This window comes from Gymnoscopelus microlampas, assembly GCF_963454915.1.
Source record: "Gymnoscopelus microlampas genome assembly, chromosome: 14".
NCBI classification, from domain to species: Eukaryota; Metazoa; Chordata; class Actinopteri; order Myctophiformes; family Myctophidae; genus Gymnoscopelus; species Gymnoscopelus microlampas.
In genome coordinates, this window is record NC_139951.1 from 32,640,688 (window position 1) to 32,666,159 (window position 25,472).

The window sequence follows — 25,472 nt, forward strand, 5'->3', positions numbered from 1 at the left end:
ATCAATACAAATAGTCCTGTCCTTATCCATGTGCTTGTGCGTGCATTAAGGCCATGCAGTCCCACCTGCATCGAGTGGAGGTGAAGCAGCTGGTGACAAGGCCATGGATGCTCATTCTCAGGATGGGACCAGGTCTATGTTGGTGATGAGTGGAGGAGAAGGCTACATTGACTTCAGGATGGGTGAGTAGGGCTACTACATTGATTATTTCATTAGCGATTATTCTGCCAATGACCTGGGTTTTGTTGAATAATTAAAAAAACAAACATTCATATATCAATGAATCGACGTATAAAAGTTGTGATAAATTTTGTGTGTGTGTGTAGGCGATGAGGGTGCTGAACCAGAGGAGGTGGATGAGCCCACGATGAAGCTGCAGCCCTTCTTGGCCAAAGCTGAGCGCAGCCACCTTATTGTCTGGCAGGTCCTGGCTAATGACGACTGAATTTGGACCTCTTACCCGTGACCCCCCCTGCTGACCTGAACACATGCTGCCACGGAAAAGGAGCTCTAGGGGGGGAGGACCTGCCGCACACAAGACAACAGGTCTAAGATTAGCACTTTGTCCCTTAGTCACAGCAAAACTGTTAGCTCTTCTTCACGCATCAGCGGTAAACTTCACCGCAGTGAGTGGAGGCTTTCTGCCCATCTCCGGGAGCAATTCAAACTGACACGAAACGCATGTTTATTTTGTTTTTATTTACTTACTTTACATCTCCCACTACTTTTTATCTGTTTTGTTCAAATTTATTTTACTTTTTATTCCTTTACCAGGAACCGTTTTTCAAGTTTAACAAATACTGAATACAAAACCATGCCTATTATAATTTTTTGTTTTATTTGTTTCATGTGCTCAGAAAAAAAATGCATCCAATTTTCCAACTGACACATTCAGGTTACCCTCCCCTAATTCAACTGTGTGGTGATAAGTGTGGACACAGCAGAGAGTATAACCGTTTCAACAGTTACAATTACTGGTGTCCTACTGTGTAATGGTGTAAGGGACAATCAGATAAGGAGTCTATTCCTGTGCAGTTGGTCATAAACAAAGCAGACGTATTCCTCTTTCCCCATTCTGTAAAGTTTTCTTTCCTCCTCCCTCTTCCTCGCTCTCACCTCTCTTTCTCGCGTTTCCTTACTTCCGTGTGAACTTGGCATTTGATTGTATGCAAGACGGTTTAAATCAATTGCCTGTTTTCTCTGGATCTTGTTTCGTGTCGAGACAAATGCAATACACAGATGAATCATGTTATGGGCTGCTGGAGCAGAGGAATTGCCCCGTTCAAACCCTTCTCTTCATCTCCTGAGTCCTGACCCATCCGTGAGAAGGTGGGTAACAGTTTAGAGACTGACTTTGCAAGATTAAATGCAACGGCTACCTCCACTTCTGCCTCTCTCATATGCGGATGTCCTTCCTTCCTTGACATTAGTGGCAGGTCTGTTTTTAGTTGGACCGGTTGATAATCTTTGCTTTAGATTGTATTAAATTAGCTGTTGCCTGAGGAGGGCAGAAAGGAAGGGAGGAAAGGTATGACATAGAAGTATTTGAACAGGGCCCCAGAGACGTCATTGCATCTCTGCTCCGTCGACCCTTCCCACCAGCTTAGAGCAAGTAGACACTTTACAAATATCTACGACTGCCTTAGGTATCGAGGTTTGAAAGAACTAAGTTATATAGACTTTTTCAAGTATTTATTCTTCTGTGAAAGAATGTTTGCTACCAAAGGAAAATTATTAATAAAATAAAATAAATTCAGAATTATGTTAAAATAACAAACAGCGACTCATCTTCATAACATGACGCCTTTTAGCAGCATGTTTGGTTTTGCCTCCCTGTAGATACGATGTAACACAAACCCTGGTGTATATAGATATATTTTTAGACCTTCATATTTTGCTAAAGTGAAAGTAATTGGGTTTAACAGGAGAGACCATGCTGGACCTATTGCTGTTTTAGATAAAAAATAAACTGCTATGGGAGTGTATATGTGCAGGAACATTGAGCATTATCTAAACATTATCGAATACAAATCTCGACTGTCAAGTGTTTAACCACTTAAGCCCTATTTAAAAAAAATAGCCGACCAAAAATATCCATTCACAGCACTTCACACTGTGACGAGATGTGACCTTGATTTGATATTTCCATTATTTTTGACATTTTTGGATTTTTTTTTGAAAAAATCTGCCTATAATGACATGCCCAAAAGAGCACCAGGGTTAAAGCTGTTAAAAAATCCTTGACTGACAATTTGTCATTTTGATTTTGCAGTGCCGTTCTCCGCCCGCGCCTTTTGTTACATTATGATGTTCAGTTAGTAGCTGAGGCTCTGAAGTGAAATTCCCTCCTGGTGTGTCTGGCAGACATCGATTCTTTCAGTCAATATTTTAAGACTATTTTTATTAGCCTTTTGTATGTTGATTTCTTTTAGACTCTGCTCTCTCTGAAATGGCAACCTATCCCCCGCTACTGTCCACTATCTGGCTCCGATGTAGGGCCCTTGTGCACGGGATGTCGGATAGGGTGCAATTCGAGGCGAGCCCCGTCTCTGGCCTGTGTGTACTATCAGAATTTTTTGCTGTTATGTTTTGTTTTTGTTTTCTGTTTCCTCTGTATTGAAGAGTATGAGATATGAGGCCCGTCCTCATGTGAGTGTGTGCGCGCGTGCATGTCTCTTCCCTCCACGAGAGGAGAGGATTGCTATCGTATTGCAGTTTAGCCATTTCAGTATTTATTTCAATGAATGAGCCTTTGCAATTCAGAATGTATCTTTGTACATTGAATATGAATATATATATGATTATATATGTCTTTGAAACATGAAAATGGCTTGGGTATAATGTTGTTGTTTTTTTGCTATTGAAATGATATTGTAAATTGTAATACTTTGTTGATTTGGAGAGGGTAACTACTGAGCTATGCACTATCTCTGCAGGAAGTGGCGGTGATCAAGGCAGGGTTTGTCTGAGGCCTGCGTATTAGTAGTATTAACACAGTGCCCTGGGTAGAGGTCACCCTCAGACATAGACGGGATCAGTTTACCCTCCCAAAGCTCTGATATTAACTACTTGAGGGTTCAGTAAAACTGATGTCAGATCAGTGACTACAACTCTATTGTACCAGAGCTGGTTTCAGGAAACCTGCTTCCCCCTCAAATAGGATGTACTGCCCCCCACCCTGTCAGGGGAGCCACGGTCCTCCCTCCATACAGGCTTGTCATTAATATTGACTCCCATCTGTTCTAGTACATGCATCACCTGTGTACTTCTACAGCATCTCTAGCCTTACAATTTTTAACAATCAAATAAACTTTTCTGGGGAAACTCTTATTTATTGATTATTGTTTTTATTTTATTTTTTGTTACCAGCCAAGTCTGCTTTTGCTTCTGCCATCATAGATGAAATCCAGAGGCTTTGGAAGGTGAAAGTCAAGGGCAGTTTATCTCCCAAATCAACCACCTCCCTTCCTCCCTTGGTTCTTTGCTCTGACACTGTATTGATTTCCTCTATCTGGCAGAAACTCAAACTTTAGCTGAAGAAGTCTCATATTTCCATGTAATTGTGCCTTTCAGCTGCAATGATGTGTGGTTGGTACACTGTTAAATCCTAAGTGTTAATTTGGCTCTTTAGCGTGTTAAATGATGTCAAATTATTATGGATTTTTCAGTCTAGGATTTGTGAAAGGCAGGTTCATCCTTAGCCGTCATATCAGTTGATGAAATGAAACATCTATATTATTCATAATGTGAGCTTTGAGGTCTTCCACAATAAATCGTCCCAGTAAAAAAGCATAAATGTATGCTTTGCTTTAGCCAAAAATAACTTTAGTATGTGGGGCGATTCTAAACATCCTCATTCTCCACCACTAGGAGGTGTGGTTCAGCTAGTCAAGTCTACTCTGCCCAGTGACTTTTATTAAAAGGACAGAAGCACCCCTCCCCCGTCTGTGATTGGTTCACAAGTGTTCTATTCAAGGCCTTGGTTCCATCCCATTGAATCACGCTGAAGCGGAGCTTAGCCGAGTGAAAGACAGATAGAGGAGAAGCTTTCATCGCTCCCAGCCTCTAGTAGAATGCCCAGCTGTCATGGATAACTGTGATGATACTCCAATAGGAGGTAGTAAGGACTGAATACACATTATAGCTGCTGACGTCCAGACTCCAGAGGCAAAGAAAGCGTGCATGCTTTCCTCTTCTTGTCTTTATTCAGGGAACATGATGGTTTACATTTCCTATCTTGACCTCTCCAGACAAACACACACACTCACTCAATTAATTACCCATATGATGTTGCTTTTCCCCACTCTTCTCTCTCAGGCCTAATTTATGCTTTGTTGCTTGCCGAAAAGAACAGAACTTGTGGGCAAGCAACCCTGTGCAATGGAGTATAAACTAGAAAGGGGCGCTCCGCCAGGACGGGTGACCTACCCAGGGATGTGTAAGTCGTGGGTTGCATCCGTAAGGAACTGAGGAAGTTGCTGGTGGAAATAGAATGTCCATTACATGTGGTTAAACCATTTCCATTTTGTTGTTTAGAGGCCTATCAATATGTCATTGGGCTCAATCGGAAGATGTGTTAATCATTTTTGGCATTTCTTGTACGATAGGCCCCTCCCACAAACTTTGGAAGCCAATTATAGCTAATTGGTATGAAATATAAAAACATCAGGTGTGATACATGTTTATCACATGACTCCTGAGATATTTGTAGGAGACTAGGAGTAGCAGGAAAAGTGTGTTTTTGGAAGAAAATGGCGAGGAATCTAGTTAAGCTGAAATGGGCGTGGCATATATAGGGAGTGGTGTCATGACTCATAATCCACGGAATCCAGGAAAAAAGCTCCAGATGCACACATAAAAACATAATCTCCATCCCTGGCCTTCGGCCTGGCGGAGATAATTATGTCATCAGCCATGTGTTATTTATTTGCAAGCTTGTGTGCAGATATGTTAGGGAGACAGCTGGTGGCTCCAGGTGGGGTTAGGCAGGTCTCTGTCCCATAACCTCTTGCTCCTATTGAACAGTAAAAAGTGATGCAAGGATGATCAAGCCCCACCACACTCTAATAACAATCTCTGTTCACAGCAAGGGTCAGGTGGCTTCCCCTGTCCTACCGCTAAATAATAGAATACAGCTGAATAACCATGCAGGGATATCAACACTGTGTGCGAGCATGCGCACGCACACACAGCATGCATAAGAACGAGATGTCTCTCTTTTTTGTGAGGCACAGTTATTTTGCAGGCTCTAGGTGTGTGTGTGTGTGTGTGTGTGTGTGTGTGTGTGTGTGTGTGTGTGTGTGTGTGTGTGTGGTCTCATATGTTCTTCCACAGAGGTCCAGATGGGTGTAATGAGGTGTGTGCTGACTGTGCTCGACGTTACCTTTTCACCACCAGGAGGGAAAACGCAGTAAGTATAAATCATTATGTCATGTGCGCCAGCAGAAATGTGCCCCCTTATCACACACCCAAATAATACATTCCATTGAATCTAGGTATAGATTTCTGTGAATTATGCATGCCTGTCAACAAACACTCACATGTACACTGCCGAGGAGAGAGAGCTCTGAGTGCGCGCGCGTGTGTGTGTGTGTTGTTGATGTGATGTCACATGTCACAGAAATCATCTGCACTGTCATCTCCTCTGGTTGTGTCACCATCTCCCGTGGTGCTGGATAAACACACAGCTGGAGCCCTCCGCCCACACACCTAATGCCCAACACACACTATTATTACTGTCTCTCTTCTTTTCTCTCCACTCCACCCCCACCTGCCCACCAGCCCCACCTCGGTTCCTGTCATCCTCTGTCCTCCTTCGTGTTCTTGTACTGTAACAGCAGTAGCTCTGGACCACTAGTGTATTTAGAAAATGGTAAATGGTGCTTTAGCAGGCGCCTTTATCAAAAGAACTTTACAATGTGCATTACATTCACCCACTTAGACACCGGCGACGGCGGAGGAAACCATGGTACCAAGGTACCAATCTGCTCATCGGAGGCAGTTAGGGGTTCGGTGTCTTGCTCAAGGACACTTCGACATTAACCCAGGGGGAGCTCAACCTGTTGGGCCGGGGGCCACTGGTGGGCCGCGAGCGTACTACAAGTGGACCCCCAAATAATTGGCTAACACTAAGATTTGAATGATAATATAACATTAATGTAAAAACAAATTAAAAAGGAAAACAAAATTACTTTTTTCTTTAAAACCTTGAAAATTTGTTTTCATTGAGACACCGATAAATAGGAATACTGTGTTAGTTCCATTGATCCGAGCCAGAACACAATCGATTGATTGATCATTAAAATAAACTGAAAATGCACGCGGGCCACCCATCTGACCACTTAACGTGGCAGCTGAGACTTGCTGCAGTGTTAAGTGGTCAGGTGGGTGGCCCGCAAATGCTTTTGAGCTTTTCAAGTGGGCCCTGATCCAGAAAAGGTTGACAACCACTGGGTTAGATTATTTTGTGGCTGGACAAGGGGCAAGTATAGGGCCACCTGTACTGTACCTATAGTACAATCACTTTCAACCTGGTTGTCCCTATTTTGGGAACGCATGGTGAACTTGTAGAGCGGCTATTTTTGCAGCACGACACCATCGTATGATGAAGTGTAAAATAGAATAAAATGGGGCTCAAGTAGTTAAAAGCGTTTCTTTTTCTTTCTTTTTTTTAATACACAGAACTGTGTATTCAGGGCAATCTGTTACCAAATTTTACATGACTATTATGACGTGCTTTGTCATTCGAAAAATATGGGATAAAGGGGTGGCTTTGCTGTTCTTGGAGGTGCAGCCACGCTGGTTGATCAGGCTGCTCTATGAGGCTCAGTCTCCCAGACACTGGTCCCCGACAGACCCTTTGATCTGTGCAAGGGCTACACACACACACACACACACACACACACACACACACACACACACACACACACACACACACACACACACACACAGAGGAATATGAATACCAAGGGCCCAAGGCAAACACCAAAGATATGTTCTCTAAAGCCTCACATTTTTTTCTACAACTTTCAGGCTGCAGGCGACCCACAGAATTCAGTTCAGTCCCATGGGGCCTGTTCTGTATGTTGTGTAGAAGACTACTGTTAATGTAACATTCTTCCTAGCCACTCATTCTTCCTAGCCAGCCTCCATTTAGACAGTATGCTTTAAGGAATGGAATGTTTATCCCTTTTGTTTCCCTTTTGTCTGATATGTTTACAGTAAATGCATGGCAAGAGTCATCTCATGCCCAAAGTCATAAACTGATTTTCACTCCACAATTTGTTTTCTTCACCCTTCACAGAGGTTGAAAGCATTTAACATAACGGTGCTGTCGGGCAGAAACATCTACAAGCTCACAACACGTGGTGAGATGGTAGGTTGGCTATTTTCAGTTTTTAATTAAAAAGTAACAGTCTTGGACATACAAGGTCTCCACTCAACAGAAACGATAACATAATGTATTGTCATGGTATGGTGAGCTCAATGTGCTGGGACCCAATATGCTGTGAGTCATGAGAATGATGTGATTTGTGTGCGTGGGTATCTCATTTTAAACAAGCTTAGTGCTTTATGAGCCTTCCAGTTTAGTAGACCTTGTATTGTGAATTTGTGTTCCATGTTCTGTTGTTCTCATGTCTTACTAAATACAGTACATCAATCAATCATATTTATAAAGCCCACAGATGAAAACATTTAAAGTTTCCCCAAAAAAAAGATTTAACAACACGTCTCGCTGATGTGACACGTTGATTGTGCTTCACTAATTTTGATGAGGTATAAAATTATGTTTAAGAGGTTCATTAATTTGTTGATATATGCTTTTTTAATATAAAAAAAACACTTCTCATGATTATTCTATTAATCAAAGTAATCAATAGAACAATCGCTAAGAAGATACAGTAATCGTCGTTAGATAATTGTCAGCCACTCTCCCAATCTGTCACTCTCTTGTCCTCCATCCTGTTCTGATCCTTCTTCTGTCCCCCCCCCCCCCCAGATATTCAACGTGGATAGATGGCGAGAGAGGCGACGCCCCCATGCAGAGATAAAAGACGGGGCAGCGTGTGTAAGAAATGTTTGATGATGTCAGCTAAAGTTTGAAGAGGGGAAAAAAAGGAGGAAGTGAGTGGGATGAAGGGAAAAACTGAGGTGAGAAAAGGGGGGGAGACAGCGTGAGAGACTGAAGGTGGGGGAGTATTTTGAGAAATACAGCCCGAGGTGAGATGAATCACACCCCACACCCGCTTGCATCTAAACACACTGATTTCAACTGGGTTTGCATGCATACACACACACACAGGCACACACTCTCTCTCATTCGTAATACTTGTGAGGACATCAACATTTTTCAAGCAATTCAAGCATCAAGCAATTCTATAAATGTTATACTTTTTTTGCGTGACACCACTAAGGGCCGTTCACACTGAGCACTAAAACTATAAAAAATATAGTTTTAAAAATCGTTCTAAGTCAAGTGGATGGTAGAGTTCACACCAACTATTAAAAAAAAAGACAATGTGAACAATATAGTTATAGTTATTGTTATAGTGCTCAGTATGAACGGCCCTTAAGTATACGTAAATAAGGCATAACTCCCCCACCTTAACCAAGGTTATGTCTAGGGCTTTGTTTGCAGTAAGGCGACTGTAATCGTATATGTCAGATGACCATGTTGTTCAAACTATTATGCCTGCCTGTGCTCCTTTTTGTTTTAGTGAAAATGAGACATGCTCCATCTTATTCATTCATTTAAGGCAGTTTATGTGAATGACATTCTGTCCCCTCTGATCCCCAGGGAAATCACAGATACAATTTACATAATGTCTATCGTGGACCAGCACATTTATGACCGCATTCTTCTGTATACCGTAGCTATTGGTACCAAAACAAAAGGAATATCCATTCTGTGTTGTATTTAATGTTCTAACGCGCTGAGTTGTGACCAAATCACTCCTTTTGCAATACGTCATGAAGGGCAAGACTCCAAAGTCCAAAGCCGGGTTTGGGTCATGTCAAGTCACAACAAGTTCCAAATATCTGGTGTCAAGTCCTCAAGTCTGAATGGTAGCAAGTTTGAATATTCTTTTAATTCAGTACTCAAGCTAGCATCCTTTCCTCTGTTTGTGGGGTTTTAGATAGTGGATAGAGTTTGATGTGGTTGAAATTTCAATATTTGTGCTATTATTTTTTTCACCAAGTGTGTAACTGTTCAGTATGATTTTTACTTGGACTCGATTCCAAGTCACAAGTCTGAAGTCCACAACATGTAGTGCAATTATTGTACAATGGGGGGGGGGGGGGGGGGGGGGGGGTTGAGAGACAGAGAGAGAGAGATACAAGCAATAACAATAGCAGCAACAACAGTAAAACTATCTCAGCAGAGTGTGAGCTTGGTTGAGACAGTGGCACGGTCAGAAACAATGCAACAACCCAAAGTCTTGTTTCTAAACAACAATGAACAATTGATCGGACATCTGACTTTTATTTAATTTTTTAGGTGCAGTCGAACGAAATGTTACTGCACCCCTCCTGCACTGTTCTCTTTCCTGTGCCTGGCATGTCTACTGTTTTCACTTTGGTGGATGCTATTTGTTTGCCCCATGCACAGAGGTGTGGCTGTGGCCTGCAGGGAGCAGTGGTGTGTTGGAAGTCGGTACAGAAAGGAACAAAACAAACCTTTATACATTTTTTCTATTTTTTACTTCAGTCCTGCAGGGAGGACTAAAAGAACACCCCTCCCAAAGCACGTGTGTGTGTGTGTGTGTGTGTGTGTGTGTGTGTGTGTGTGTGTGTGTGTGTGTGTGTGTGTGTGTGTGTGTGTGTGTGTGTGTGTGTGTGTGTGTGTGTGTGTGTGTGTGTGTGTGTGTGTGTGTGTGTGTGTGTGTGTGTGTGTGTGTGTGTGTGTGTGTGTGTGTGTGTGTGTGTGCGCGCGAGTGTGTGTGTGTACCTTGCACTCTTGGTCTCTGTCCCCCCTACAACACCTTTCGTCTCCTTCCTGAGTCCTTGCTGAGTCTCCTTTGTAGGTCAGAATATATTGCGGGCAGGCTGGCCCTGTGTGTGAAACATGTAAACAAGCCTGGAGTGTGCTTACTTCTAATGTAAGTGCCACTTTGAATCTTATTAGTGATAGTGAAATTCTTTGGTCAAGGACGCCCAAATTTACCAAATGTATTTGGCCGCAGACCCCCATCATAAACTATTCTGTGCTTGGATCCCCCATAACAGAAGACTTATATTGTTAAAACCTTTAAAAATTATGTAATTAATAGCAGATCTACAAACTGTGCAAGGTGCTGTCAGCTGTTGAATTTGCAATGTTTGAATAGCTAAAGTATAAAATAGGATTGAAGTGGTTTAACTGTTTCTCATTTTGCCAGGGACCCCCTGGAACCACCTCAAGGACCGCTGGGGGTCCCCAGACCCCACTTTGAGAACCACCGAATTAGAGGCTTGATTATTCAGTCACAGTATCAGGGTATTATCACAATGGCCACAACGATCTTCTCAACCTCAGAAAGGCTCAGTTGGTCACATTGATCATTTCCAGAATTAATCTGTATACACTAGTATTTGGATCTCAACATTCAGCACTCGGGTGGGCAGCTGTGTGCTGACTACTCCGTGTAAACGAGGACCATCTCCATTATGTACGACCGAAATCAAGCGATAGCTGAAATTCAGCCTGCGCGTTTCTCAGTTGTGCTTCGTTCGTGAAATAGAATCCTCCATTTCTGATTGCGTCTGATTTTTGTGAAACGGACCTACAGTACTGTACATGCAGTGGGCGCACGCTGTAAAAGGTCTGGAATATATGTAATATTAACAGTTACTCCAAGGTTCCAATTTCAGCTGTGCCGTGTCCTTCACTTCCAAGGTCATAAACAATGTATTATGTTTAGGAAACAGTGAACAGCCTTTTGTATAAATATTTTTCCTGTGTCATCAGAGACGGATATTTGACGGGCTGTATCTAGGCTAACCTTTTGCTTTCCAACTGTCTGGGCCAGGAAATGCCAAATATATAGTCTCTTTCTCTCACAAATGTTTCCGATGATGGTAGTAGAGTTCAAATAAAACACGGACACTCTTTAAATCTCTGTGTGTTAATTGTTTTTGCATGCTTGCTGCTATTTCAAGTATAGCCAGTGGGAGCTGAGCATGAAAACATATCTGCATAAATTAAAAGTTGAGATAAGGAAATTAAGCTTTGAGATAAATCATGTAGTTTCTCAACAAACTCTTTCCTAAAGTAGTGCAAACAATCTCAGAAAGGGTGGGGCAGATTAAACATATTACATAATACATATTTTTTACTGATGTAAACCTATGTGTGCTGAGTCATAGTGACAATAGATAACCAATAATAGACAATACAAGTTTAAGAGTATAATTTTAAGTCAAATCCTTTTCTTTTTAGCTCCAGTCGCTTACTGTATACTGTATCTATTCAGTTTGAATATATCCTCTTGCATGTCTGCAGCACTCTGCAGGACCAACTGCAGAGAGCATTTTATAGTTTCCTTGCAGAATAAAAAACACATTGCTTTTTAAGCCCTGAAATTCTCGAGCGATCACGGGTAAAGATTCTCCCAAATAATCACGTTGACTTTATCAAACTTTAAATGCATCATTAATAGAGCATGTTCTGCCTAGAGCAGTGAGTCCCAAATGATATACCCGAGTGTGAAGCATATAAACAGACCGAAACTGACTGCGCTGAAAACAAAACAAGACGGCTCTTTCTAGGCAGTCTCTGTCCTGCCTGAGCCCAGGCAATGTAGTATGTTACTGACCCTGCTATGGTGGGCCTTGGCTCATCATTTGCTTGGACTGCCCTATGGGGACGTACCGTATCAGACAATATCATGTGACGGGAGGCCTGGTCAGTAAGCCTGGCCGGTGCTTGGCCGAGAGGCTGACAGAGATAGATGGCTGGTCTGCGCCCGAAGCCTGCTTGACGGCTGAATCCTAATAAAGGCCCAGGGGTCCTGACCTGGGTGGCGTACATTAGTAATGGGAGCTGTGCTGCTCAGGTTCAACGTGACCCAGTTCTGTCTGCGCCTCGATGCTCCGACACACCTGGACACTGGCCTGGGAGAGGAGAGGAGAAAAGTGGAAACGGGGGCGGGAGTATGAGCAGAGAGGAACGTGAATTGGTATGTGTAGTTTGAGTTAAATTGAGGTTGAGTTGGAATGTATTTTAGTGTGGTTTCACCACCACACAGCAGAGTGTAAAAAAATATCTAATTTTCCAACAAAATAAAAATGCAGCAGGAATTAAGGATGGATAGTGGTGTACATTATGTTGAGGCTTCGAGGCCAAACAGAAAACATTCCTACATTCTTCACAAGCCTCAGTCAACAAGAGGAACTATAACTCTGGATAGCAGTAGCTGCATTCCTAGGCAGAATTCAATATCAAAGCATAGTTTACATAAACGGTATATTACATTTTTGGTGAATTCCTTAACCTAATGCTAAACAAACTTATCTGAATGATAGTGAGGAGAAACCTCAATGCATCCTACCCGATTCAATTGTTTACCAAAACATGACCCAGATCAGGTGGCCTGCCGGGGCGGGCAGCTGGTCAGTGTTGCTTGAGAGCTCTCCTGGAGTGACCTTCCGTCTGCCCTCACAGGCCATTGGTCTAGACTCCTCATACATTTACATGGAAAGAGAGAAATCTATGATGAGCCTTAGATTGAAGCTGTGACGACCGAAAGGAGACATATGGTTCTTTTAGAGAACTGTTGGGTCGTCGGGATAGGTGGAAGCTATTCCGTGTGTGTGTGTGTGTGTGTGTGTGTGTGTGTGTGTGTGTGTGTGTGTGTGTGTGCGCGCTTGCATGTGCGATGAGAAGAGTTTTGATCAAAATGCCATTCATGTAGAAAACTAAAACAAAGCCTATATGCTACAATAGAACAACATAGGTCACTAGATTAACAATAGATCAGGAAAAAGCTACAGCTAATAAAACCGCTCTGCACAGAAACATGGTCTGGGTGAGTTCTCTGCGTGCAAAAGCTTCCTACACCTTGAAACGACAGTGGCAGTTTGCTGTACGTGATAAAAGAGTAATGACTTTCCTATACGTCTAACATAGCCTAGAAACAGTACGCGTCTCCATTGTCCTGCAGTAAAACATGTTTGTGTGTGGAACTACATACAAACAAACACATGCATGCTATCTTTTCTTCTTCCAGTGAATGCGGCATCAATGCAAAGCCTGTGTGTCTGAGCAAGAACACGTGCCGTCCGCAGACTTACAGAGCAGCTGGCAGCGCCATCAAACATTCATGAAGGAGATGGAAAAAGTATGAAGGACAATGTAGGCCCAGGGATGCAGGAGAAGCAAGGAGAGAGAGAAACACAGAGAGAGAGCAGGAGTGTTATCTTACAAAGGTTAATGGGACCTACTGTATCTATGTAAACATGTTAACCCTTGCTGGCTTTTGTGTTTTAACTTTTGTTTGGGCGTGTGTGTGTGTGTGTATGCTTTATAGAAAATATATGTAAAATGTATAGAGTCATACAATAATTGTACGTGTGTGCGCATGTGCGTGTGAAAGTGAGGTGGGCGGAGGTTAGTCACAATTGAGTTCCTGTCATCAGCAACACATGTTTTGTGCCCAGGCTGCTGCAGCTGTCCTGAATAGAACCACAAGACGCCATCCATTTTCCATCCACACAGGAGCATGGCAGTTGTCAGGGTATGAATCATGCTTTTATCAGGACATACTTTCACTGTGCAGGAGTGGTGGTGGAACAGGTGAAAGTCGTGGGTCGATAATACCTCCTCCTCCGCATTAGAAACCAGCCAGACTCAGCCCTGTATATCTATTGTTTTGTTGTGTCAGAGAACATTGCACAGTGCGTAGAAATCAAATGCGCTTTCCATAGAGGCAGTGTTTTCAGGGGGGAAAAAAACACACACAATGCTCTTTAACCTACATTTCCTAGGCAGCACAGTATTGGCAAGAGAATGTGGGGAGCTGGAGGAATAGTCATGGCAGACTGACATAAGGCTTGACACAAAACAATGCATAGTATTTGCACTCATCCAAATACTGTTTAACCACTTAAGCCCTATCTCAAAAACAGTACAAAAAGGTTAGATTTACAGGATCACGTTTACATCGACACTTTCCCCCGTTTTTTAACCATGTTTGAAAAGCTTCGAACATTTAAGAACAATTCTGAAAACGTGCCCAAAATAGGGACGTGCTGGACCAACAGAAGACGGCAATGAAAACACGAAAGAAGGTCCACACACTGTATCTCCCTTAAGTGCAATTTATTGACACATGGGTGTGCCAATACATTGTTCTTAAGGGAGCTACAGTCTCTCCCATGTTTTCATGGAACACAGAACAACAACACATTCCTTGGAGGCGAGACTGACAAGGAAACGAAAGTGTAGCTCACTTCCTGCAAATAAAAATCCACATTCAATTCAGTAGTGAGTTCTGTTTCTGTGCATCCACATTCTCTCTGCTCTGAGACGGCAGCGATAAATGCAACATGGATTTGCAGCTTGTAGCTGAAGGGGACCATTTGTCGTATTAATACTGAGGCATCAGTTAAAGTGCTGTAATTGAATATACAAACGGACGTACACACACACACACACACACACACACACACACACACGATCACAGCTGTATACAGAAATACACCCCTGCTGCAAGACCGTACATTGATTGACCCCATAGGCCCAGTGAAGGAGGATTGAGGCCAGTTAACACGGTGTTAGTGTGTTGTGTATTAGTGAATGGCTGTTGTGTACTGTACTGTAGGTGTGTCCAGTGCAGGGAGAACATCTTAGAAAGTTAGCTGATTAGCCGCGTTAGCGTCTGCACTAATACTGGCCCATATCTGCCATTGATCCTCATCAGGCCCACATGTTCCACAGAAAGGGACAAGGCTTGTGTTACGTACAGTGACTAGGTTAAGACTGGGTTTATTTACAGTAACATGTAACAGTAACACAGCAACTATGGCTATTTACAGAGCGGCTGAGGCCATCTTATCCAGCAACTGACAGTGGTGTAAAGTAACTAAGTACATTTACTCAAGTACTGTACTTAAGTTTTACATTTTGAGTTGTTTTTTTTTAGGTACTTTTTTTAAAATACATTTTTATACCAATACTTTTGTACTTTTACTCAAGTAAATTTAGAATTCCGGACATTTATTTGTAACAGAGTACTTCTACATTGCAGTATTGATACTTATACTTAAGTAAAACATTTGAGTACTTTTTCCACCACTGGCAACTGATATGCACTGTATGGCGCAACAACAGCCCTACAGCACTGATGCCTTACATGTTTTTGTTTCGTCAAGCTTGTACCTACGATGAAGGCGTGATCTTGTGTATTCACAAGGGCATTTTCTATGGGGGCGTTTATGGGGACTGTGACGATAACAAATGTCCTCGCAAATTAGTTGTGACGGGGAACAGGGTGTATGGACATTGTAAAATAAACTCTTGTGTGTAATTGTGCGTGCGTGTGTGTGTGTGCGCGTGCGTCTGTGTGTGTGTGGGCGCACATATGCGTGTGTGTGTGTGTGTGTGTGTGTGTGTGCGCTGCGATCACGTGTCTGTGTGTGTTTGTGTGTTGAACCTCGGTTTGTAGATTCCGCCAGATGGTCAAGGAAGGCCTCGTTGAGCCCTGTCTGTTTTTGCCTTCCGAGTGGTTCTCTCTGATTACCTTTTTCTTTCTCCACTTCTCTTTCCCTCCATCTGCTACCCGAGCTATGAATGTCCCCGCCGTAGTGGGAGGGCCAGTTATTGTCTGTCTGAGGTTGAGGGACTACAGTAATTAAGAGCTGAGATGGACTCTGATGGCGTCTACTTCCAGGAACAGACACGGAGCTGCAGGTGGCTGATGCCCCTCGGGCAAGAGAAGAAAGAAGGAAAAAAAATAAACAGTCTGTTAATACAGCATTCAAGAACACCACAGTGACACACACTGCATTGGCCCTTCCAAGAGTCACATTCTGCACTGTTCATTCATCCCTCGCCACAGTGTGTTGTAAGACAATCAAAAGAAAATAAGTGAATTTAGAGTAGAATCCAGAATCAATTTAACAACTTAAAGTTAACCCATTAAGACATGAGGCCGATTATTTTTTTTTTTCCTAAATCAGTTTTTTTATTTTTTTTATTCCAGGGACCCCCAGCAAAGATTTGAGTTACAAATTTTCACTTTAAAAATATATATATTCAAAGATTTGCACACATTTTCACGATTTTTCCAAAATAGCAGATTTACAAGCTCATAGCTGCGCGCTATGAGCTATTTTTGAATAGTCAAAGAAATCTAAAATGAATCGATGCGTTCCGGTCTTTTAACGGTTAATCTCTAACTTAGTATGGGAGATTGTCTGGGGTCCCCCAGAGGGTCTCTTCTTGGAAATTAAACCATGGAGCAAAAAGCCACGTTGCAGATGTGTAGGCCTACAGCATATCATGTGGGGTGACTGAGGATGTCAGAATTGCAGTGTGGATTCTATTTATGTGTGTGTGTGATGTACAGACTCCTCCCTCTCTGTCTTTCCCAGGTTGGTGTTGTGTCTATTGATGTTGGCCAGAAGACAGGCTGCCTTACAGGGCCTTGTCAATGTGACATGCAGGTCAGCTAGACCAGCGGTTAGCTAGACCAGCGGTTCTCAACCCACTCCACCCCAACGGGGCGCATGCAGGAATAGAAGCCAATCGCGTGGCCCTCATTGCATTTCCCCCTGGTCATAGAGAGAGGGTGGAAAAAGAAGGTGATTATTACCACACGGCTAGACACCGTGTGCACGAGCAGCTATCACGAACCCGACGAGAGGCAGAGAACTGAAGCACATTTACAACGCTGAAGCCTGTGATTTCAGAACGACAAGGTTTGAGTTTGTCACCACTGACAGACTTCTCAATGTCAGTGACACACACTGACCGTCAGACTCGTGGGGGGAACGACAAAAAAAACAAAACATGCTATGATAAGACCATCTGTGTGTCCATGTCACCCGTTTAGATTTGACCCAACAGTGGAGGGGTCAACTCATCGGAGATCAGATGCTTGTTTATGACACACAGCTGTCGAGGAGGTGGGTGCAGGGGAAGGTGTGTGTGTGTGTGGGGGGGGGGGGTGTTCAAGGGGGAAATAAGGGGGAGGAGTGCGGTGCAGTGGAGAGTTTGCCCCTCACCTCTGACCTTTCGTGGTATAGCCTCCACCTGACTTCCCTATTTCTGCCCCTGCCAATCTGAGCTGCCTCAGGAAACCCTGTCCACATTCCAGGACTCGATGTGACGACACATAATCTGTGTGTGTGTGTGAGTGAGAGAGAGAGAACGTATTTTTGTAAGAGGCTCACTGCGTCACTAGGCCGTCATGCTTAGCAAGCAGTAGTAACTCACACATACTTACACGGCCCAGACTTGGAGGGAGGGAGGGTAAGAGAGAGGTGCGTAGTAGGAGGAAGGGAGCCTTGGGTTTCATTTATACTTTGTCACACGACCGCATTGCTCCACAAAAATGATGCATGTGACACTTTTTTTCAGAAGCATAAATTAGGTCTCAGGAGCCAGATTTGACTGGGAACAGAACGTGGTGTCTCTGGTGACACGATTGGGGCAAAGGGGACGGAAATTGTGGGCTATAATTAACTAGACTGAGTCACATGACCTATTACCTATTAAACGTTAGTCTGATCTGCTCAATTTGATCTCTAACTTGGTATGGGAGATAATTAGAGGAATATCCACCTGAAAGACCTACAGGATTAGTTTCAAATAGGGTACAAATAACAAAAGAAGACCTGAATCCATTCAGGATTTAGGACATTGCATACAATCTGGCATTGTTGGTCTGACAGCCCTCTGTCCTACCAGCCTGCTGCGTTTCTGAGACACCCTGTGTGTGTGTGTGTGTGTGTGTGTGTGTGTGTGTGTGTCTATCTCTTACGTAACCTCTGACTTAATATTTCCACATGGCCGCAGACTCTCTCTCTGTTTCTCTCTCTGTCTCTCTGGTGCCCCTGTGTTCCCTCGGTGTGTAACCACGGGACAGAGGGCCTAAACGCAGATTCCAAAGGGATTACCATAACACACTCTGTCCCAACCTCCTCCAGCACACATTATCCCTCCACTTTAATCCCAAATCCCCCACAGGTCAATCAAATAGTTCCAGGTCACAAAGTTATGATGCCGAAGCAGTGGCGTCCCCCTGTGTCCCCCATGTCCTCCTTCTGCCACCCATGTCCACAATGTGCTCTATGTCCACTATGTCCTCCCTGTCCTCTCACCATGTCCAACATGTTCTCGTCCCACCGGCTGAAGATAACTGGCTGTCGGGGAGGGTACTTGTCTCTGGTGGGAACAGTTGCTAACGGTCAGTGCTACTGCTACCACACACACACACACACACACACACACACACACACACACACACACACACACACACACACACACACACACACACACACACACACACACACACACACACACACACACACACACACACACACACACACACGCATGCATGAACACACACACACTGTCATACTTGCACAGTTGTCCCACAGAGGTCACAGTTGGCCTGGTCTATGTTGTAGATAACTAAGCGCAGAGCAGTCGCTGTAGGAGATGTAGCGTTTGATGATACGCTCTCTGACATGTACTGTAGCACCTCCACGACCGGTGACCGTGCTAAGTTGCTGATGGTGAGATTGGGAGCATAATTCTGCTCACCGCGACTCGTACGTCTCATTCAGATGATTTATGTTCTCATTTACCGCGCTCCCTTGACTCTCCCCCTCTTTTCTCCCATTCTCTGTACCTCCCCTTTGGTGTTATTTCCTCCCCTGCTCACTCTTATTCCTCTGAACTGAAGGCTGCGAGGGTAGCCACCGACACTGAGGAACTGTCACGTGTAGTTGAATAATATTTGACCAGGTGTGTCTATACTTTGACTCAAGTACTGGCGTTGAGTGCTTTGTCCACCATTGCCCCCAACTCTCCCAAAGGCAAAGGTCAGAGGCACATATCTGGGTCTCAAAATGACGGTGACCCGCTCATAGTATGATGCACATCTTCCAATTCACTGTATGTATCGACAAGGAAAGGCCTGACTGGCCCTGGTCAGTGGCGAGGACCTCGTACAGTATAGCTGTGGGTCCGACCATCTGCATGTACACCAGCCAGCACTGGAGATGCTTTATTTCCATTGTGGATAGCCTAATATCCAATAGCACTCAGGAGAAGCCACGGTTTCAGTGCTTTTGACAGGTGGAAAGAGAAGCCATTATAAAGATTACCCAAGCATTAAATAAGCCATCTTTGTCTCATCTCTTTCACCAACTGCCTCAATTAGTCTTCACCAGCCTTGTACTTGACATGTCTTTGAAGTTGCCCTCAACATTTCTCTAATGGTACAGTATATATCCAATTACACTATAGGATATGTGGACAGGTGGGGGAAAAGGCGATATTGTCATTCTGTTTATCACTTGTCCTTACAGGTCCTGTCACATTTGTGGTTCACCTCATTGTAGCTTGTTGTTTTTCTAAAACTACTTTCATAGAAGCCTGTCAGCCCTCATCAGACCGTTTGACAGCCTTGAGTAAAGCTGGTGCTGATCTCGCCGCCCAGAGGAAGCTTTGTTTTGTTTTGCTTATTAAAGTACCACACAGTTGTTATGCAATTGTGTGTGAGTGGATGCAGGGACAAGGTCTGTCAAGTCTGTCGAGTGCTAAGATCCTTTTGCATTTTGTGATCAATCTCGGCGGTCAATCCTCTATAGGATCAAGAAACGGGAAACAGCCTGGACTTTCACACAGTGAAGACAGCAGGCCTTAAAGGACTGTGAAGAATATTCTTTTAGACAACTGCAAACTAAACAAAACAACACACACACGATATAGTAGATAAGCCCTTTGTGTGACAAACCAAGCTCGCATTTATCTTCTTCCATCATACTCTTTTCCTCTCTCTCTCGCTCGCTCTTCCTCTTTCAAAACAATATTCATTTAGGGTAGTGGGGTTTTTCTCTGCGGCAATTTTGCAGGAGAATTATGTTTTAAAAGTAAAGCTTTCTCTGCCCACGTCCTGTATGTGAGCTGAGGGGAGTGACAGAAGGGCTGTAAGCCTCACAGCTTTCATATGGTTTATTTTAGCCATTGCTCTGTCATCTGCCAGGATTCTGTGACTTATAGAACACAGCAACTCTGAAATGCAATCGGATGCTTAAACAGCCCCAGTGGATATTTTAAATCACAGCCAGCCATTAACTGTATGCATCAGCGACATACGGTTGCATATGACACACTTAATGGTACGAAATCAAAGCCGACTGAAATGAGAATGGATGAGACCGTATGGACTTTTTTTTTAACCCATTTTGGGTGGGAACCCCTATTTGTAACTATACCTTTCAAGACGGGAACCCATTTTGTGGTTCCTGTTGCTATACAGTATATAGCAACATACATTTTGTAATTTTTGAATACATATTTGAAGTTTTTCCGAAAATTTAGGTCAGGATTTAGAAGGCATTTTTAGAATCGACCATAGGTCTAAATTGGTTACATTTTATTATTCACAATTTCAATCTAAATTGTGGAAAATATAGGCAGGACTTTACCTTATGGCAGTCCTTGATTGCTAACTGTTTAGAAACATCAGCTGGCCACTTCGTTCAGATCTCTTCATCTCACTGTGGTGAAGCAGAGAGGTCTCTGGCACTTCCTCCATGTGGATGTGTAGATTCTTGGTATTCTCTGTGGGTTTGACCTCATCAGATCCACTCCCTGTTAGCGTGTGTGACATGTGGCAGATGTGGTGTGTGTGTGTGTGTGTGTGTGTGTGTGTGTATTTATGTTGTGTATTAGAGCAGCTACAGTACAACCAATTTCCCCACAGGCATACAACACAAGACACTGCTAAACTTCAGGGGTGGTTAGCGGATTATGTGTTCATGCACGTGTCAGTGGGATTTTATATGATGTTTTACACCATGTTCAGCGCGGCATGTTGATAGGGAGAGAGGGGGAACGGGGTGGAGTGAAATCCTGCCTGAAGCCCAGATGCCTAATATCTCCCTTGGCCAAGGGGGATTCCCCTTTGGATGAGCGGCAGATTTAGATTTTTGGAATATAGTGGATCTACAACGCAATTTTCTAGTTTTTAAGTGGTTAAATTGATGTATTAACTAAATTCACTTTGAGAACCACTGAGTAGATAGAACAAGTTAACAGCACAACCCTCTCTTTAGCCCTCTGGGAAGTGGTAAGCATTGCAGCTGTCAGGTCCAGACCTCTCAGCTGTCTCTGTTGGTATTGATCATGGCCCACTCGTTTGCCCAGGGCGCGTATGATAATGCAGAATATTACCCACCCCACTCCGTCATACCCCAGTATAACCTCTATAACTCCTGGAGACTGGAGTGTACATGGGGGGGTAGGTGAGGGGATTACTCAAATGATTAATCAATTTCAATTACCCTCAACGTGATCAATCACATTCTCATTAATGTCTGGGGCATGCCTCACAGATGTATGGGTCGACTGCAAAGTTGCCTTCGCAACTAGAACAGTTCGATCACTCGGGGATCCCTGTGAAAATAAAAGAGGCCCAGGTTGTTTGCCATTTGTTTGCGCTGTCTACAAACATAGGCTTACACTTAATTTTACAGACATTTGAATTAGGCAATTAAACTGGAGCACTGGTGTCTTGTGCTGTAAGCCAAGAGATCCTTTGGCAAGAGCACTCTTCTGCTGACCATCATGATTCTCCTCTCCATTCTGCGCTATAAAAAGGCTGTAAGGGTGAATCAAAGAACCTCTTCCATTACCCCGTGGAGTCAAGCAATTTGTGCATCCTGCTTTTTCTGCACAAATTGTCTTCAGATTATGGATTTAGTTTTAACGTTCTGGGGAGAGAAAACATGGAGAGAGAGGAAATCTGTCTTAGAAATGGTGTGCATGTCAAGTCAAGTACTCAAATAGGTCGTGTGGTGACCCCAGCATGTTTATCAGTTAGTCACGTTTTCTGGGTCATTCTCCCTGTCATTGATGTGTTTGACGACCACCTCCTATTTTGATGAGCAATGAGCCAGAAATACTGTCAAGTGAGCTGCCCTCTCACATGGCTGGACACTGATAGTATATCCATGGGTCAAGAGCCTCTCTTTTATCCTTTGGCGTTGGCCCCAAAGTATGTTGTTTACATTTTTCTTTATGGCTGGGTAAGGTTTTACGTTTTCTCCAAAGCAGGGGTTATCAAACCGTTTAATGTAACAGACCCCCAAATTGACCTTCATTAGGCCTCGGGCGGCCATTTCAAATTAGTCTGTCTTATCCTAATATGAAAAGGTTTTTAGTTAAATTAAACTAAACTGTCTAAAAATGTCAATGAGATTGTGGGGATATTGAAATATATTGTTTGAATAGTCACATCTTTTAAATGGTAATGGTTGAAACTTTCAAGTGAATTGAATCATAGTGCAATTAAACTACTCCTCATTTGGCTGGAGACCAACTGGAACCCTGTGAGGAACTGCTGTCCTTTTACATTCTTGCACAATAAACTTATTTTCACTACACACACGTACACACGCACACACGCACACGATATGGAGTCAGGTGACCAGAGGGTCAAAGATCCAAACTCTTACATTCTGTCTTGATAAAGTGCAAAATACATTACTGATAAAGTCCACTCACTAGAACTTGGGAAATAACTGTAAATTAATGGCAAAGACCATGACTCCAATCCGACTGTACAATGCCATTTAAGTGTGCTATTATGTGCAGTATAGGCCCTTAAATAGTAGGAACATTCACTGCTGTGAATCATAGTATACTACTATACACAATACTGTACTAAATAATAGTATAGTTACTTACATTATATAGTACAGTATACATTAGTAATAAGCCCTTTGGTGCAGTGGTGATACTATCTACCAATGTATCTGTACTTTTATTCAAAGTTGTATACTTTGTAGAACTTCCATGCATGTTACTGGTGTTACCGTCAATTAGGTTGTCTGTCCCCACTGTGGAATCAATCATGTTTTAGAGTTATGCGTCATGTCTGTTGGTCAAGTGGAGAGAGATCTCTAGTGTCCTTCTAATCAATGGCCGCATCGCTCCTAAGTCTTACTACAGCTTAATACAGAATGTTGTGCTTTATCGTTGATTTGTGTGTGTGTGTGCTTGTAGATCGGCCATTTTTGGCACGCAACTACTGTAAGTAACAGCTGACTCTGGTAGCAGAAGTATCTTATTAACGGTTAATTAATGCTTGTTAATATGATTATTTCGTTTGAAGTGCTACCATGACTCTTTATGGTTAGGGTTAAAAATGGCAACAACAAAAAAAGGGTAAAAAGAGCATTTATGAAATTGCCGTCGTAAAATGTCCTCACTAGTATAGTAGTAATACAAACCTGTGTGCGTGTATGTGTGTATGCATGCGTGCATGCATGCGTGCGCATGTGTGTGAGGTATCATCTGATTGTAAAGTGTCAGTCTCCTCCTCCTTGTTTACACGTTACCTCTTGGAACGGCTGCCTGCAGACAAGAGTCCCTTTGCCTCTGATTAAACCCTAGAAGCAAGGTCTCCATCCTGCTGTGTGTGTGTGTGTGTGTGTGTGTGTGTGTGTGTGTGTGTGTGTGTGTGTGTGTGTGTGTGTGTGTGTGTGTGTGTGTGTGTGTGTGTGTGTGTGTGTGTGTGTGTGTGTGTGTGTGTGTGTGTGTGTGTGTGTGTGTGTGTGTGTGTGCGTGTGTGTGGGGGGGGGGGGTGTATCGTGAGCATGTATAGCGTGACTGTGTGAGGGACAGAGGAGGGAGGTGGCAGGGATGGTGGGGGCCGCTCTCTGCCGGCACGTGTGCACCAGTCCACGTTATCTACCGGGGAAGTGTGTGTGTGTGTGTGTGTGTGTGTGTGTGTGTGTGTGTGTGTGTGTGTGTGTGTGTGTGTGTGTGTGTGTGTGTGTGTGTGTGTGTGTGGGGGCATGACAGGACGTTTGCAGTCTGTCATGGTGTCTGGTGAGCTTGGAGGGGAGAGAGAGAGAGAGAGAAGCTGTGCTTAAGCAATAGAATTGTACAAGAAAGGATAGAATGGCATATCGTCACTGTCGGGTGGAAACCTTGTAACGGTTCCTTTTCAGGAAATGGAAAAAAGAACCTGTGTTCCAGTGTAGTTATTATTTAGTCACTCTGATTAATACTTGTAATTGGTGAAATATTTATAAAATCAACAGAATCACAAAATAGCAGGACAATTTTTGCTACTTGTGTGTGAAACTCTAGCGCGAAGAAGTTGAAATACGAATGAAGATGCAAGGTTTCTGCCCGACAGAGACGATAATAGAATGGAGTCCTCTGCCAAGATTAGCTGTTGCTGGGTAAAGTTGCATAATAATTTGATCTCCACTGAGCTGAGGTCATTTTTCACATACGTGCTCAGTCACAGATGTTATCAAATCTAAATGGGAGCTCAGCCTCATCCGTTATACTGCTGGATGGCATGCAGCGTTTTAAGAGCTGAGCCACGCCAGCAAAAACAAAGGCACTACTCAAAGTTACTGTATCTATCTGACCTTGAGCGTTCCTTCAAACCGCGTGGGAGAGCACAGGTACACACACACACACACACACACACACACACACACACACACACACACACACACACACACACACACACACACACACACACACACACACACACACACACACACACACACACACACACACACAGCAGTCATTAAGGTCTGTATTGTGCAGGGACTGCAGTGAAGGCTATTACACTCTCAATAATGCATGATTAATTAGCCGACTCCGAAATAGAGCGAAACTGAGCACAGGTTGGAAACTAGAGAGGGACTCAGCAGGTAGCCAGTGTCTGTCATAGTTGGTCAACATACAGTCAGTACATGCAGGTACACATACTATACACACACACACACACACACACACACACACACACACACACACACACACACACACACACACACACACACACACACACACACACACACACACACACACACACACACACACACACACACACACACACACACACACACACACTGCAACACACATGCACGAAGAAACCATATAGGAACCCTTAAAGTGATGGAAATTATATTTTATGCTCTTCACATACTTGGTGTTACTCCTTTTCTCTTTGTATTTTTCTTTCACAACAATCCTTACCTATCTGTCTCTTTCTGTCTATCCCAAACACCATATCAACAAAGTCTTGGTAGAGAACGTTCCCTTCTCCAGAAGACTAGAAGACCTCAACGCTTCTGTTTGTCTCTGCCCCGCCAGCCCGGCCAACAGACAGTTAATATGTTTGAGCGAAACAAAGAGAGAGGACATCCATGAATAGGGAGTATTCAAGCCTGCGTTTGCTCCATTCCCACAGAGACCAGACCAGGGGCTGGGTTTCACCCTGGTCTGGCCC

General features: G+C 43.4%; 1 protein-coding gene across 5 annotated transcripts in view; it reads left to right on the forward strand.

Annotated features, from left to right (window-relative positions):
• The window catches only part of spag9b (sperm associated antigen 9b), a 46,014-nt gene extending 42,675 nt beyond the window's left edge, over nt 1–3,339 (forward strand). For all 5 annotated transcript variants that reach the window (XM_084077514.1, XM_084077515.1, XM_084077516.1 and 2 more), the window contains 2 exons: nt 51–182; nt 327–3,339. In XM_084077514.1, coding sequence (XP_083933640.1) covers nt 51–182; nt 327–445 — 251 coding nt within the window. In that variant the 3' untranslated portion in view covers nt 446–3,339. The remainder of the gene's footprint in view (nt 1–50; nt 183–326) is intronic.
• The last annotated feature ends 22,133 nt before the right edge of the window (nt 3,340–25,472 follow it).